The following is an 18432-nucleotide window of genomic DNA, read 5'->3' as shown; positions in this document are numbered from 1 at the left end:
TGCCATTTGTTTACTTATGGTCTCTGAGTGCTTTCATGCTACAGTGGCAGAGTAGTTGTGCCAGAGATCATATGGCCTGTGAAGCCTAAAGTATATACTCTCTGGCCTTTAACAGAAAAGGTTTGTTGGTCCTTCTTTTAGACTAAAGCAGGTGCTATTATAGGTCTTTGTAATTGAATGTTTCATTTTATAAAAAATAAAATTTCTAATAGTTCTTCTGTATTTATAGAACGGCAGAGGTGTGCTCTTTGGATTAGAAAGCTGTGCGAACCTTCAGGAACAGGTGCAGGAATAATGGGGAGGAAGAATCGGAACCTGTATGCAAAATTGTTATTGCATATGCTTAAACGAGGTGCGCTTGAAGGCCCTTTTACACACCGACCTGAACCCGGGACACTAAAAATTCTACCTTCATACATGGTAGGTATCAATGAACAAAAGGTATATATTAGTTTCATTTAAAAAAAAGCGTCAAGTTATCATCCCTTTGGGGAATGGTAATACTATTAGGTTGTATGTGCTAGATAATATATTAAAATTGTTTTTTTCTTCCTGATTCAATTTTTTTCCACCTTTAATAAAATACATGTATTGCTTATAAGGGGAGTATCCTTATTGATTTAGTTATGCCTCAGTATTCAACAGTACTTCTAAAAACTGAAAATGAAATTTTTTATATTGAGCTTTACTTTTTGCTAATTTTCACTGGATTATAATGGTAATTTTTACGTAATTCAGTAAATTCTAGTTTTTAAACTCTTTCATATATATTATTTAAACGTTCATGAGAGGTTGGAGTGCATGATTTGTAAAAGTTCCTTTTTACTCTAATAAAATGACAGTAATAAATTGGAGTTTGAAAGTCATTTTCTGTACTTAAATTAATTTCATTGTCAAAATCAGCTTTATTGCAAAGGCAGTTATTATTATGCTTGGTGGATAAATTGTCACTGCCCTGGTCCTTGTAACCATAAAATATACCTTGGTTTGTGTGGTATTTGAGTGCCTGTACTTAAGAAATCTGGAGTACTAGGTATTGGTAGCTTTGGTAGTTGCTGTTAGGATATATATGTATTTTTTTAATGAACTGCAGAATTCTTGTGTGATGTATTTTAAAACTTTTATGTTTTATCAGTTTACTTAAAGCACAATTTAGTCAAGTGGCACGCTGAACATTAGAGAATAATTCCTGTTTTCCATGGCACAATGCCAAAAGTTTTAATGACTATGTCATTTAAAAAGAAATTTCTGTGCATGTCCCATATGGAGTGGAGGGTCTTGTGTCATCCTCCCTAAAGAACAGTGCCTTGAGGATTCTGTCTGTAGGATTGGGAGAATTGTTGCAGAGGTGTGCAGTCAATGCAGAGTTTTCTTTAGAAACGTGTAAAGGTAGAACATTTTATGAAGCACATCTAGATGTGAAGATATGAGTACATTGTATCATGTTTTCCCATTCACACTTAATTTCATAGAATCAAAGGGAAGGGCTTTATTTAACAAATAATAATAATGTGAAAGTTCAGAGAACTCTCTTGGGTTCCCCAGCTAGTTAGCAGTGTGGCCAGAACTAAATCCCAGGTTTTTCACTCTGCTGTTCCCACCTTATCAAGGGATTCCTAATTTTAATTCCTGGGTTGCACTGTTTGTGTTTCTCGTCCCACTGATTTCTTTTTTTGTGTATGTAAAGTAGTTAGTGATTACAGAAAGAGATAGGATGGCACATAATTAAACAAAAACTTTGTATTTAACTTTTCATATTTAACTAATATTCCTTTTGTGATATAAACATTACTATCAGATTTATCTGTTATGTACTTCTGTTTATTGTATTTCTTAGACAGTAGAGTGCAACTAAAATGTAAATATGTTATCACTTAATGTATTTTAATATCTCATAATTCAATGTACATTTAATTTTTTAAATGTTTGAATGTAATTGAATTTGAATATTTGAAAGGCTGTTTTCAAACTTGAAATTTGATGGAAATTTTAGTTGTTTATTATAGTACATTTTGAAAGAATAATTTTTCTAATTTTAAAAAATCAGTCCATCTATTTTGATGAACCAAATCCAGCACGAGCAAAAGGTTCAAGCCCAGAGGGATTACCAGCCTGGGTACTGGGTGAGCTGGAGACAAGTGAACACAAATTAAATGAATCATGGAAACTCTCTTCTGGAGAAGATAACACTTTGGTACAGTCGCCAACTGATGTCTACAGGTATGTAAAGAGAATGGGATTTTGAATGTGTTTCATCATTTAGTCTGTCTTTTGAACTGATTTATACATTCTGTTTTTCCTTTTTTTTTATAATGGAAGTAGTTTACTTTTCCCTTAACTGCACATTCAAGATTATTTTATATTTTTAGCCATTTAATAGATACCTGTTAACTTCATATATATTTTTGATTGCTTGACAAGTGGTCCCTGAGCATCTTTAAATGACACAATTATGTATTTTCCTTTATGACAAGCATACATTAAAAGCATTATCAATAACTTGAACAAAATATAATATCCTGCAAATCCACCTTGAACAATATTTGTTTTCACTTAATGATATAATGAATGTAAGCATAAACCCCATTAGACTGTGCTTTCTTACTAGAGTATTAAACTTAAATAGGTTTTTTTAGTGCAAATAAAAATAAATTTCCGAATTTTTGAAATGTTCAAAAAGGCCATTATTGTGGTAGCATAGTTTTTGGCTTTAGGGAAGGGATAGATTTAAATTTGGACTTTTATCAAATTTTTACTTTTCCGTTTGGCCTTATTCCTTGAAATGTTTTAGTAAAATATAGGACAGTGTCAATTACCATGTACCATACTTTATACTTCCTTCCTCACCATTCTCTTGGTAATTTTAATTTTAGAAATCTGTTTCTGTTAACAGTATAATCTTTCTTGTCCACTATAATTTTTTTGGTTTATTCCTTAAACAGGTATAGAAATGTTATTAGTAATTTGAAATGTCTCCACAGTTGATGTAGTCTGTTTATATGTTTTTCAGACCTGAGATATTATGGTCGAAAAAGATAAACAGGCCGGACGTGGTGGCTCACGCCTGTAATCCCAGCACTTTGGGAGGCTGAGGTGGGCGGATCACGAGGTCAGGAGATCGAGACCATCCTGGCTAACACGGTGAAACCCCACCTCTACTAAAAATACAAAAAATTAGCCAGGCATGGTGGCGGGTGCCTGTAGTCCCAGCTACTCAGGAGGCTGAGGCAGGAGAATGGCATGAACCCAGGAGGCGGAGCTTGCAGTGAGCCGAGATTGCACTACTGCACTCCAGCCTGGGCGATAGGGTGAGTCTGTCTCAAAAAAAAAAAAAAAGAAAAGAAAAGAAAAGAAAAAGATAAATAAAAGTGAGAGATCCAGTCCATATGAAATTATTTCAGTAGAAAGGAGAAACAGAATGGGGAGGCAAAAAGGAAGAGGTGAAATAATTAAGGGCATATTCAGAAGAGTAAAAAGAAACGAATAGATGAGTCTGCAGGAAGTGTGGTATTAAAATACTTATTTTTACATTCATAGGAGAATTACAATTAGAAGAGGTGTAATTGTAGAATTTTTGTAGCCTTTGAAGCAATCTTTTTATATGGAGGTATAAAGAGATTGTGGTCTGTATACAAAGAAAAATACGATTCTTAGTTTAGCTGCAAAATACATCAGTTGTTTGCCAAAATATCTGCTAAGAGTCCAGCTAAATTCTGGGTTCCTTTCTAGATGTAATGAATGTGGAGTTTACAGTATAAAGGTGAACTAAAGTAGTTTCCTGTATCTTAGAGCTTAGAGCATAGTTTAAAAATATGTGATCTTCCTGGACTGAATGAATCGTGTGGGTAGATTTGCTTGGTTGGACTTAAACAATGTCTTTAACAATTTTAAATGAGTTGTCAAAATTAACATTTGGGGAATTTCATATAAAAGCCCAACTTCTGGCTTCTCTTTAAAACTGGACACCTAGAAATCTTTCTAGGAGACAGCCATAGGTTGGAGCTAAGTAGTGCTTGGTTACCCCCCTTAGCATATGCCTTCATGATTTCCTTCTAATTCCTGACACCAAATTTGATGTCTGTTGCATCTGTTGAGCTTGACGTTTTTTTTTCCCCTTTAAGTAGGGTTAAGAGGAAAATGAAGTATTTGTTTTTCTATTTTTATGTTCTATCAAGTGAAAGAAGAAAAGCAGAAAAGAGGGATCATGTGATTTAAGAAGGGGAGAGGATTGGGCACAGCCTGTGCGTCTGTGGTCCTAGCTATTCAAGAGGTGGGAGCAGGAGGTTAGCTTGGGCCCAGGAGTGTGAGGCCAGCGTGAGCAATAGAGTGAGACCTCATCTGTGAACAAAAAAACAGAAAGGGAGAGACAGACACTATGTCTTTGTAGAAGTGAAGGATATCCTTATATCTGGTAGTATAATCACTCATCTGTTAAATCCTCCAGACTTTTGATTTATTACCATTGTTTTAGATGAGTGGGGGAGAAAGATGAGCACATGGATAGTTTCAGTGCAGTGGCTATGCGTAGTCATGGAAGTATTTGCAAGGATTCAGGTGTGTATAAGAGAAAGGTTCAGGATAGGAAATAGACTTGAGATTTCCAGGGAGTCCGGGTGAATAGATTTTTTTCTTCTTTGGAATACAGGATAAAGTTTGAGAAAATACAATGAGAATATCCTTCAACTATTAGCCATTGACTTTTTTGAGAAATGGAACCATAGTAAAATCCCCACAATTGTAAAAAATAACTTAATTCTCTTTGTTGTTCACCTATTATTAAATGGCGTTTTAATGCAAAAGGATTGCTAGAGTATGAGGCATTCGTTGTCAGTTATATAATAAGTAATGGGAAAAGCAGGCACTCTGGTGAGTCCTACCCATCCTTCAGAGATCGCAACGTGAAAAAAGCCTTATCTGATATCCCAGGGCAGTTTAGGCGACCCCGCTATTTACTCCTTTAGTACTCTGTGTTTCTTTGCTGCCTTCATCCCATGCGTAGAGGCTTACTATCTGTCCTGTGTGCTAGATTGTAAATTTCATGAGGTAGGAACTTGTGTTTTTGCTGTTTGCTGTATTTGCTATATTTCCAGCCCCTAGCACTGGGAAGGAACGTGTTAGGAATTCTGTAAGTATCTATATTCAACAGTGAATGCATGCATGAACAAGTAGATTGTGTTAGACACTGCCACATATTTAATTTAATCTGTACAAAATCCCTTTGAAACGGGTATATTGTGACAGAGGAAATGGCCTAAAAGGATTTTTTTTTCTTTTTAACATTTCAGAAAACGTTGAGGGAAGCATAAATTTTAGAAAATATGGAGGGAAGCTTAGATGTAGTTTATAGCGATTCCCTTCACACACTGTGAGGAATATGACAATGAAGGAGCTGGAAAGGACATGCTTAAAATATCCTCTGTCAAATGTCAGAATCACTAAGGTCAATTAGGGCTGCCAAAACAAAATATCTCAGGGTATCTTATGTTTCTTTTAATTTAATAGTTTTAACTTGATTATTTTTACAATTTTAATTTGATTTACATTAGTTAACAGATATTTGTAGTTTTTACATACATGAAGACATTTAAAAATAAAACTAACATTTACTTTAGCTAAAGCCAAGGAAACTAATCTTAAGGTGAAATATGTATCATGTGTGACATCAGATCACATTTGGTGGTGAATCGGCTATTGATGGTTCTGTCTTCTTATTTCTTTTCTAAATTTCCTCCTTTACTCTGAGTGATCATAGTATGCTAATGAAAAAGTTAGTATCTGCTAATCTTGACTTAATATATCTAATCAGTTCTGCAAGAAATTGTTTTAGAAAGTTTAAGAGGCTTATAATATTTGACACATGTATGTTTTTATGGTGAATAATTTATTGTTACTTAGAACTGAAGTTTAATGCTGCCTCATAAATTTTACAGCCACTTCAACTTGTCCTTTGAAAAACCTCTTTAATCTTAAAAGATTTTTCCCCCTTAGTGTTTCTTTTTTGATCACTTTATAAAATCCTGCTTTACTTAGACCTTTTTGTATGTGATGTATTTCTAATGGCATTTTAGATGATGCTGTTTGTGTCCTAGCCTTTTTATATTATTAAAGATGCAGAGTCCTTTTGAAGCCTTTTTGTTAGGACTCTCTATTTAGTAGAGATGGCACCTTTCCTTTACTTTTATTCTTCCTGTAGGATATGGTATATAGTCTTGTTCCAAACTTGTTAGAAGTATGGTGAGGTCATACTCCATCTGGCTTATTCTCACGCTTTATTTTTTCCACCAAGTATACATTATATACTAGTGTACTTAGCATTTCACACCAAACAGCTTCAACACTTAGCTAGTAGTCCTGTCCTGGTTCTCTTCTTTGCTTTCATTTTTCATATTTCTTGGTTTAAGATAATCTTATTGCCCATATTTTCTATAAGAAAAACTACTGTTCCACATTGCATTGCTATTATGTATCTGTTACTGCATTTTTATGTCAAATATCTGCCTATTTTCTTTTTCTTTTTTTTTTTTTTTTTTGAGATGGAGTCTTACTCTGTCACCCAGGCTAGAGTACAGTGGCACAATCTCGGCTCACTGCAACCTCTGCCTCCCAGGTTCAAGCGATTCTCCTGCCTCAGCCTCCAGAGTAGCTGGGATTACAGGTGCGTACCACCATGCCTGGCTAATTTTTGTGTTTAGTAGAGACATGGTTTCACCATGTTGGCCAGGCTGGTCTCGAATTTCTGACCTTAAGTGATATGCCCACCTTGGCCTCTCAAAGTGCTGGGATTACAGGCGTGAGCCACCATGCCTGGCCTATCTGCCTATTTTCTTGACAATGAAATATTTTAGTTATATTGGAGTTTGGAGCATGACTTTAGAAAGTGTTACTAAGGAGACCATAGACTTTGATCTCATGCATGTATAGTTTGGTTAATTTCATTTAGATCTACAATCATGAGCTATATCAATATATATTATCTTTCTGATCAGCCTTCAGATACTTACCATGGAGGTCTGATAAAGACCTTAATTGTCTTGATGGTGGTCTTCATGATCCTCCTCCTGGTGTTCATACCCTTATATAATCCCCTCCCCTTGAGTGTGGGCAGGACCTGTGACTTGCTTCTAACCAATAGATTATGGCAATGGTAATGGGATATTATTCCCAGGATTACATTACTTCATCTTGCCAGTAGACTTGCTGTCATTCCGTTTGCTGGTTTTGGAAAAAGCAGCTGCCACAAATCATACATGAATCAGATAGCCATAAGGAACTGAATGCTGCTGACATCCACACGAGTCGGGAAGTGAATCCTTCCCTAGTTGAGCCTCTAGATGAGAACCCAGGTCTGGTCCAATCATGATTGCAGCCTTTTGTGGCCCTAAACAGAAGACCCAGTTCAGCTGTGCCTGGACTTCTGACCTGCAGAAACATGCGAAAATTTATATGTGTTGTTTAAAGCTGTTAAATTTGTAATAATTTGTTATACAGCAATAGATGACTAGTACAGTCTTTATCCTCATTTTAGAAAAGTATGCAATCTATATATAAAATACATGTTTATAAAAACCTCAGTATAGAAATATTTAGAGTAAAAAGTCACAATCCTTCTGTGTCCTCTTTATCCCACTTTCGAGTGGTAATCACCATTAACAATTTTGTGCATATCATTTTACAATAGACATCCACACCTATATAATTAAGAAATTACAGGCCGGGTGCGGTGGCTTGTGCCTGTAATCCCAGCTCTTTGGGCGGCCAGAGCAGGCGGATCACAAGGTCAGGAGTTCGAGACCAGCTTGGCCAATATGGTGAAACCCCGTCTCTACTAAAAATACAAAAAAATTAGCTGGGCATGGTGGTGGGTGCCTGTAGTCCCAGCTACTCGGGAGTCCAAGGCAGGAGAATCGCTTGAACCCGGGAGCCAGAGGATGTAGTGAGCTGAGATCGCACCACTGCATTCCAGCCTGGGTGACAGAGCGAGACTCTGTCTCAAAAAAAAAAAAAAAAAAAAAGAAATTATAAATTGGCTCATAATGTACATACTGTTCTGAGACTTGCTCTTTTTTTTACTCAGCTATGTCTTAAACCTGTATCATGTGGACTTCTAAATTACAGATAATCCATAATGTGGATATACTATAATTTAACCTGTCTCTTCTGCTTTTAATTTTTTATTGTTATAAAGAATGCCTGAGTTTACATCCTAGTAATCCATCATCAGGCGCCTTATTTAAAAATGCACCCAGGGTTTGTTTTAATCAGATATTATACGATGACAGACATAGAGACAAGTTGCCTTTGAAAGAAGAGTTTATTTCTCACAGTTTCCAAGAGGAGGGAGGCATGCCACACCATGCAGGCTATGTGGAGAAGCACAAGGGTTGGTCAGGAGGCAGAAGTAGCAAGGAGAAGCATGGGTGAGAGCCTTTTTATATAGTGGTGGGATGTTCCCTATTGGACAGAAAGTGAAATACCGATGTTGGGGTTTGTAGTTGGAGGGTTTGTAATATAATTTCCAAGTGCCCACAAAAAGACAGGAATGGTAAGGATGTGGACAACTTTGGCTGTTAGTTTGGTCCATGATTTCAAGATGCCAAATTATCAGTTAGAATATCAAGAAGGATTATTATATGCCTGCATCTGTTTTGGGCTATTATGGACTCCTAGATGAGAAATTGCTTTGTTGGTGGGGTTATTAGTTGGTTCAACATCTTGTGCAATGGTTAAAAAAAAAATATATATACACACACACACACATATATATATACACACACATATATACACACACATATATACATATATACACACACACATACACATATATACACACACACATATACATATATACACACACACATATACACATATATATACACACACACATATATACATATATATATACACACACATATATACATATATATACACACACATATATATATAGGTTATTATGGCAAGATCTAATAGGATAAAGTTAAAAAGAAGTACATAAAGTATAGGAAGCTTCCGTTTGTGTTTGTGTATATGTGTTTTAGAGGCTCTATGGATACATATGTGTTCGTGTGCAGGGAATCTTTCTGGGTACCACACATGAAACTGTTAAAGGTGGTTAGCTTTAGGGATTGGGACTAGTTTGGAGTGTACATTTAAAAACGTTCTTGTAAAAAAAATGTGTCTATGGTATTTCTAATAATCACACTCTTATTTTGATAGATACTGTTCAGTTGCCTTCTGAAATATCATCGTGTTAAAATGTTTGTGCATACACATTGCAAATTAATAAATTTGTATAACAGATATATATACATTTAAACATAAAAATAAAAAATTTTCTAGTAAATAAATGTTTGTGGATTCCACTTGTATTTCTAATTTGTGAAAGCAGAGGCCAAGTGAGGCAAGTCATGCCATTTATGGATCTCCTACTGCATGCTAGGTACTGTTCTAGAAATCTTTTCCAAGTCATCTGATTGAATCCTCTCTACAGTCCAGTGAGGTTGACATCATTGCCCTTTTGTATTTATAGACGAGATAACAGCTTCAGGAAAGTCCAGTGACTTTTCCAGTGATGGATCCAATATTGGAATGCAGGGCCTTATGATTTCACACCCATGTTCTTTCTAGTGTATCATATAGGCATAAGTACTTTATGCAGCAAATATGGAAATTTCAGTTTTATCTGTTTTTTTCCACTTGTGCTGCATCAGCAATCCTGGGCAGCTATACCTTTGTTTTTGGTTATTTCTAGGTTGAGCTGAAAGAAAGCAGTTTGCCTTTGTTCACATTCCACTTCTGACACTTGGCAACCATCTGTCCTCAGGCAAGTTACTTAATTTCTCTAAACCCCAGTTTCATCATTTGTAAATGGAGATAGTGGTAGTACTAACTTCGGGGTTAGTACTACCACTATCTCCATTTGCAAATGGTGTTGTAAGGACAAAGTGAAATAAGACGTGTAGAGCCCTTGACAGAGGGCCTGTTAAGTGTTAGCTGCGGCTACCACCATCATCACTGGTATGGTGATCGTTATTGTAATAGTTCATCAGGGCCTTGCTTGTTAGATTGTTTGACCATGCTTTTGCTTCTCTAATTACTCATCCTCCCAAAGGGTATTATCTTAAAGTCTGTTGGTCATTAATTATTTTCAGTTACTAAAAGTCATTTTGTATTCCCTGAGAAAAATAAATTATGACTCTGCAGAAAGGTTATGATTGTAAGTATGAATCCTACACAATATCAAAATAAAGAATGGTAATCGTATTTTAAAAGAGGCTTTATAGGAATCTTTAAACAATGTGATAGGCCTCTTTTTCAAGGATAGAAGGAACACAGAGTGGCTGGCCTCATTGTTTACATTTTTTCACGCCATATATTTGAAGCTGCCTAAGTAACTAAGTGTTTTTTTTTTTTTTTTTTTTTTTGAGATGGAGTCTTGCTCTGTCACCCAGGCTGGAGTGCACTGGCACGATCTCGGCTCACTGCAACCTCTGCCTCCCGGGTTCAAGCGATTCTTCTGCCTCAGCCTCCTGAGTAGCTGGGATTACAGGTGTGTGCCACCACGCCTGGCTAATTTTTTTATTTTTATTTTTAGTAGACACGAGGTTTCATCGTGCTGGCCAGGCTGGTCTCGAACTCCTGACCTCAGGTGATCCCCCTCCCTTGGCCTCCCAAAGTGCTGGGATTACAGGTGTGAGCCACCGTGCTCGGCCGGTAACTAATATTTTGATTTTAGTTCACATCATCTATATACTCTTCATGCTTTATCTCAAAGAACACAAAAGTAATAGGTTGTATTCTTGCTTTACAATTCTGTGAAAAATGTTTTGAAGCTGCTTGTTAATGGCTTGTAGTAATTTTATGTCTTTTCAGTGAAGTATGTGTGGTCTGGTAGCTTATCACCAAAGTGCAGTTAGGTTCTGGGATAGGGAAAGATGTAAAAAAATGATTTAATAGCACTTATTATTTTTACTGAAAACTTTGATTAAAAGTTAGGGTAGGGTGAAGAGGAGTAATGTTAAATAAACCCTGACCTTTAAACACTGCTTTACAGTGGAAGAAACATGTTGCTTCTGCTTATTTGAGAGGAATTTACTGATGAAAAAGAAGGCATTTAATTAGATTTCTTTAGGTGCCATTTTATTAGGAGCCTACACCAGATTGCTTAGGATTTCTAGGAGAGTGCAAATAATTATTATTAACTACCTACTATTTTTACCATATCAGATTTAGGCTAATTTTATGTAAATTATATTTATCTTTTAACTCATGTTGGGTCATCTAAATAATACATGTGTTCATACCTGTAAGAAAGAACTTGGAGAATAATTATCCTATTTTAAATAATTATAGAGGATATAGTTTTTACATCTTTGCTTTAATGAGATTTTGCCATGGGTTATTTGATGCTAGATTTTAGTTTGGAATGAAGATTCTAATTATGGTCCTGCCCTTATGGAAAATGTGACTTGCTTTATAATGATCCTCTTTATGATGTGGTTTTCCAGGAATGCATTGTGGCAAAAAGCTGGGATTCTGTATGTCTTACCCCAATATAGCTAGCATTTCATTTGTGTGTGCAGTTTAATAACATGGCCAGCAGATGGTGATCAAGTATAATGAAAATCCACTTGTGGTTGAAGAAGTTAATCTATGTGAGCAAACATTTTTCACTTTAAAAATATTGATTTAATTTTTTAGTCTGGGCATGCAAAAGAATCTTTTTACTTTGTTAAACTCCATTTTTATATGTAAATTATACTATACTAACATTATAAATTGCTCCTCCTGAAATTGTTGGATAATTTATCAAGGAGCCAATCAATACCTTTCCTTCTTAGTAAAACCTTCTTAAATATTACCTGCCAAAAGTACATTCATTTTATTTGTGAATAACCCTGATGTTTGGGCAGATATGTGTTCTACAGCAGTACTGTTCAATAGAACTTTCTGATGGTAATGTTCTATAGGCGGCACTGTCCAATACAGTCGCCACCAGTAAACATGACTATTGAACACTTGAAATGTGGCTGGTGTGATTGAAAAACTGAATTTCTAATTTTAATTAACTTAAATAGCCACATGTGATTAGGGCCTACTGTGTTGGGCAGAACAGTACCAGATCTGAATCTTCTGCTTGGCCATTGCAAAACCTGACTGACCAGATGGAGAGCTGGTGGCCTGTTCTCTGTCTCGGTGGGGATGTGGGGTAGGGATGGGGACTAGGGCTTGGGTGCTGGTGCATAGAAACTGGCTCTGCCACATGGGAGACCTTTCTTCTGTGCTTACTTGCATTTCGCGGGCAGCTCCCTTTTTTGGTGATGATCACCCATGATCAACATCTAGTTGCTCTTCTCTTGGTCGATTTCTGCTGTCAGAGGAGCTCTTACTAACAAAAAAGAAACTGTTTATAAATAAATATATATATATATACATACACACACACACACACACACACATATATATGTGTATATATATATATTTTTTTTTTTTTTTTTGAGATGGAGTTTCACTTTGTTGCCCAGGCTGGAGTGCAATGGCACGATCTCGGCTCACCACAACCTCTGCCTTCTGGGTTCAAGCAATTCTCTGCCTCAGCCTCCTGAGTAGCTGGGATTATGGGCGCCTGCCACCGCGCCCAACTAATTTTTGTATTTTTAGTAGAGACGGGGCTTTACCATCTTGGCCAGGCTGGTCTTGAACGCCTGACCTCGTGATCCATCTGCCTCGGCCTCCCGAAGTGCTGGGATTACAGGCGTGAGCTACCATGCTGGCCTTTTTTTTTTTTTTTTTTTTTGAGATAGAGTTTCGCACTGTCGCCCAGGCTGGAGTGCAGTGGCGCAATCTCGGCTCACTGCAACCTCTGCCTCCTGGGTTCAGTGATTCTCCTGCCCCAGCCTCCCGAGTAGCTGGGATTACAGGTGCCTGCCACCACGCCTGGCTAATTTTTGTATTTTTGGTAGAGACGGGGTCTTGCTATGTTGGCCAGGGTGGGCTCCAACTCTTGACCTCAAATGGTCCTCCCGCCTTGGCCTCTCAAAGTGCTGGGATTACAGGCGTGAGCCACTGTGCCTGGCCAAATCTGACTAATTTGACAATCTTTTATACCATGGACGCTTGCTGATAGACACTTAACCTTGTACTCTAGAAATAGGACTGCTACATAAATGAGAAGTGAAAACTGCTTGTTAGAGTACACAGTAAAATACAACATTTCACACATATAAAACCTCTTAGTTACTCATTAATTTTCAACATTAATGTGCTAATTAAATGTCACTCTTAGGTATTTACTAAGATGAGGCCAAGTGGCAACTATTTGTACCTGGGATGGAGCAGCTTTGAAAATAATGGTCCTTAGGCCATTTAGGCTTTTTTCTCCCCCAGTGAGTCAGCTTTCTGACAATTTAGTCACATTTCTCTTTTTCTTTCTTTTAATGAGTGAGGCTTTGTAATAACATCTTTTAATTTCACAAACAAGTTTCTGTTTGTCAGGTAATATTGAACAGTTTGGGTTGTCCTTTTTAATAAACAAAAATGGATAACAGCTTATATTTTAACATTTAATTTTAATGAAATTTAAATATTGAGTGTTCTAAGTCAGAGATATATTAATAAACAATGATTTAAATGTACGATTTTTAAATTTGTTTTTATTTTTAAGTTTTAAAATCAAGTGTGCCATTTTAAAGTAAGTAGTTGGAAATACGAAGTCTTAAAGTATTTATGGATCTGTGCTCACCTTTTTCTAGTTTTGTTAAGCATCTCATTTTTTTTCATTTAGTTTTCTTTTTCTTTCTAATAAAGTTCTTTTTGAAAAATTAAAATAAGTATGTTGTGGATTATTGGAAGTTATTTTCATTTTTTAATTTTCAGCATTATTTGATACTTTACTGGATTATTAATTGTTATTTATTTTTATGTTTCATAAGTATATTTAGTAATATACCCAAAGAAGACTGTTCTGCAGATGGTATATAACAATATTACCTGCTGCTCAGATAAATGAAAAGACAGGAAATCAGAAGTTCTCGTTTTGGTTTTCTGATAATTTGTAATTCAGTAGTTGTATTACTCTTAAAATATTTTACAGCTGTGAAACATAGCATGCATACAAAAAACGTGTACAGTGCATAGGTACAGTTTAAAGAGCCACTAGAAGATAAACATTTCTATACTTTCAACCTAGCCAATAAATAGTATATTACAGTTCTCAAGAAGACCGCTGGGTACCCTTCTCCGATTGCCTCTTCCCTTTGCTTGAGAGGAAATTACTGTCCTGTATTTTGTGTTAATCAGTTATTTACCTCTCTCTTTATTTTGAATTTCATGTAAGTGGAATCATACTGTATATATTATTTTGAGACTTGCTCCTTTAACTCATCATATTTTTCAGATTTATCCATGTTAATAAATATAGCTATGGTTCATTCTTTGTCTTTTGGTAAACTGTTAAAATCAAAATACAACACACATACAACAAGACACATCAAAGTGTAAAGCTTGATGAAGTTTTACAAAATGTATATATCCATGAAATCTCTTTCCAGGTCAAGATAGAGAACATAGCTACCTCCCCAGAAACTCTTTCTTGCTCTCTCCCGGTCATTTATCACCTCTTGAAGAAGGAACCACTATTCTGTATTATGTTACCATAGATTCGTTTTCATTGTTTTTGATTCATAAAGCGTGTTCCCTTTTGTTTCTGTCTTCTTTTGCTCAACATTATGTTGTGAGATTGATCCATGTTATTGCATTTAGCAATGGATTTTAAAAATTATTTTATGAATATATCACAATTTATATATCCATTGTACCGTGGTTGGACTTTTGGTTTTTGACATTACAAGTGATTCTACTGTGAATACTCTTTTACATGTCTCTTAGTACACAAGTATACACATTTTTTTGAGTGTTGACTTAGAAGTGTAATCATAGTAGGCACTGCTGATAAAATTTCTCAAAGTGGCTGTACCAGTTTACATTTCCACTAGCAAGATTGAAAGTTCCCGTGGCTCTCCATCCTTGCTGAAACTCGGTTTGTAAGTTTTTAATAATTTTAGCAATTCTGGTATGGCAGATGTATAGTTTGAATTTGCATTTTCCTTCATGACTAATGATATCAAGATCTTTTTTAATGTTTATCGACGATTTGGATATCCTCTTATGTGAAGTTTCTGGTTGAGTCTTTGATCTTTTTTAAGTATGGAAAAAATGGTTCGTCTGTCTTTTCACTGTCGATTTGTCTTTGTATATTCTGGATACTAATTCTGTGTTGAATATATGTATTGCAAATATCTTTTTTCGCTCTGTGGCTTGCATTTTCACTTTCAATTGTGTCTTGGTCTGTTTCGTGCTGCCGTAAGAGAATACCTGAGATTGGGTAATTTATAATGAACAGAATTTTTTGACTCACAGTTCTGCATCTGATTTTTAAGAAAATTATACTTTAAGTTTTTTTTTTTTACAGTGTAATGTGTTATGTATTTACTTATTTTTAACTTCGTACAGAGTTTTTTTATTCTTTTTTTAAATATACTTTAAGTTCTGGGATACATGTTTAGAATGTGCAGGTTTGTTACATAGGTATACACATGCCACGGTGGTTTGCTGCACCCATCAACCCATAATCTACATTACGTATTTCTCCTAGTGCTATCCCTCCCCTAGCCCCCAATCCCCTGACAGACCCGGTGTGTGATGTTCCCCTCCCTGTGTCCATGTGTTCTCATGTTCAACTCCCACTTATGAGTGAGAACATGCGGTGTTTGGTTTTCTGTTCTTGTGTTAGTTTGCTAAGAATGATGGTTTCCAGCTTCATCCGTGTCCCTGCAAAGGACATGAACTCATCCTTTTTTATGGCTGCATAGTATTCCATGGTGTATATGTGCCACATTTTCTTTATCCGGTCTATTATTGATGGGCATTTGGGTTGGTTCCAATTCTTTGCTATTGTGAACAGTGCAGAAATAAACATACGTGTGCATGTATCTTTATAGTAGAATGATTTATATCCTTTGGGTATATACCCAGTAATGAGATTACTAGGTCAAATGGTATTTCTGGTTCTAGGTCCTTGAGGAATTTCCACACTGTCTTCTGCAATGGTTGAACTAATTTACACTCCCACCAACAGTGTAAAAGCATTCCTATTTCTTCACATCCTCTCCAGCATCTGTTTCTTGACTTTTTAGTGATTGCCATTCTAACTGGTGTGAGATGGTATCTCATTGTGGTTTTGATTTGCATTTCTCTAATAACCAGTGATGATGAGCTTTTTTTCGTATGTTTGTTGGCGGCATAAATACCTTCTTTTGAGAAGTGTCTATTCATATCCTTTGCCCACTTTTTGATGTTTTTTTTTTTCTTGTAAATTTCTTTAAGTTCCTTGTGGATTCTGGATATTAGTCTTGTGTCAGATGGATAGATTGCAAACATTTTCTCCCATTCTGTAGGTTGTCTGTTCACTCTTATGATAGCTTCTTTTGCTAGGCAGAAGCTCTTTAGTTTAATTAGATTCCATTTGTCAATTTTGGCTTTTGTTTCCATTGCTTTTGGTGTTTTAATCATGAAGCCTTTGCCCATACCTATGTCCTGAATGATATTGCCTAGGTTTTCTTCTAGGGTTTTTATGGTTTTAGGTCTTACGTTTAAATCTTTAATCCTTCTTGAGTTAATTTTTGTATAAGATGTAAGGAAGGGGTCAAGTTTCAGTTTTCTGCATATGGCTAGCCAATTTTCCCAACACCATTTAATAGGAAATCCTTTCTCCATTGCTTGTTTTTGTCAGGTTTGTCAAAGATCAGATGGTTGTAGATGTGTGGTGTTATTTCTGAGGCCTCTGTTCTGTTCCATTGGTTTATATATCTGTTTTGGTACCAGTACCATGCTGTTTTGGTTATTGTAGCCTTGTAGTATAGTCTGAAGTCAGGTAGCATGATGCCTCCAGCTTTGTTCTTTTTGCTTAGGGTTGTCTTGGCTATGTGGGCTCTTTTTTGGTTCCATATGAAATTTAAAGTAGTTTTTTCTAATTCTGTGAAGAAAGTCAGTGGTGGCTTGATGGGGATAGCATTGAATCCATAAATTACTTTGGATAGTATGGTCATTTTCACTGTATTGATTCCTCCTATCCATGAGCATGGACTGTTTTTCCATTTGTTTGTGTCCTCTCTGATTTCCTTGGACAGTGGTTTGTAGTTCTCCTTGAAGAGTTCCCTCAGATTCCTTATAAGTTGCATTCCTAGATATTTTATTCTCTTTGTAGCAATTGTGAATGGGAATTCACTCATGATTTGGCTCTCTGTTTGTCTATTATTGGTGTATAGGAATGCTTGTGATTTTTGCACACTGATTTTTGTATCCTGAGACTTTGCTGAAGTTGCTTATCACCTTAAGTAGTTTTTGGGCCGAGACAATGGGGTTTTCTAAATATACAGTCATGTCAGAGACAATTTGACTTCCTCTCTTCCTATTTGAATACCCTTTATTTCTTTCTCTTGCCTGATTGCCCTGGCCAGAACTTACAATACTATGTTGAATAGGAGTGGTGAGAGAGCTCATCTTGTCTTATGCCGGTTTTCAAAGGGAATACTTGCAGCTTTTGCCCTTTCAGTATGATATTAGCTATGTATTTATCATAAATAGCTCTTACTATTTTGAGATACATTCCATCAATACCTAGTTTATTGAGAGTTTTTAGCATGAAGGGGTGTTGAATTTTTATTGAAGGCCTTTTCTGCATCTATTGAGATAATCATGTGGTTTTTGTCATTGGTTCTATTTATGTGATGGATTACATTTATTGATTTGCATATGTTGAACCAGCCTTGCATCCCAGTGATGAAGCCGACTTGATTGTGGTGGATAAACTTTTTGATGTGCTGTTGGATTCGGTTTGCCAGTATTTTATTGACGATTTTTGCATCGATGTTCATCAGGGATATTGGTCTGAAATTTTCTTTTTTGGTTGTCTCTGCCAGGTTTTGGTATCAGGATAACGCTGGCCTCGTAAAATGAGTTAGGGAGGAGTCCCTCTTTTTCTATTGTTTGGAATAGTTTCAGAAGGAATGGTAACAGCTCCTCTTTGCACCTATGGTAGAATTCGGCCGTGAATCCATCTGGACCTGGGCTTTTTTTGGTTGGTAGGCTATTAATTACTGCCTCAATTTCAGAACTTGTTATTGGTCTATTCAGGGTTTTGACTTCTTCCTGGTTTAGTCTTGGGAGGGTGTATGTGTCCAGGAATTTATCCATTTCTTCTAGATCTTCTAGTTTATTTGCATAGAGGTGTTTATAGTATTCTCTGATGGTAGTTTGTATTTCTGTGTGATCAGTGGTGATATCCCCTTTATCATTTTTTATTGTGTCTATTTGATTCTTCTCTTTTCTTCTTTATTAGTCTGGCTAGTGGTCTATCTATTTTGTTAATCTTTTCAA

General features: G+C 36.1%; 1 protein-coding gene across 25 annotated transcripts in view; it reads left to right on the top strand.

The window, feature by feature from the left end:
* CEP112 (centrosomal protein 112) overlaps positions 1 to 18432 on the top strand; it is a 554108-nt gene that overhangs the window by 15051 nt on the left and 520625 nt on the right. For all 25 annotated transcript variants that reach the window (XM_063599331.1, XM_063599328.1, XM_063599327.1 and 22 more), the window contains exons 3-4: positions 230 to 420; positions 2048 to 2220. In XM_063599331.1, the coding sequence (XP_063455401.1) occupies positions 230 to 420; positions 2048 to 2220 (364 nt within the window). The remainder of the gene's footprint in view (positions 1 to 229; positions 421 to 2047; positions 2221 to 18432) is intronic.

Source organism: Pan paniscus, chromosome 19 (genome assembly GCF_029289425.2).
Source record: "Pan paniscus chromosome 19, NHGRI_mPanPan1-v2.0_pri, whole genome shotgun sequence".
Lineage (NCBI taxonomy): Eukaryota > Metazoa > Chordata > Mammalia > Primates > Hominidae > Pan > Pan paniscus.
Note: the sequence above shows the minus strand (reverse complement) of the source record. Positions and strands in the feature narration are given on the sequence as shown.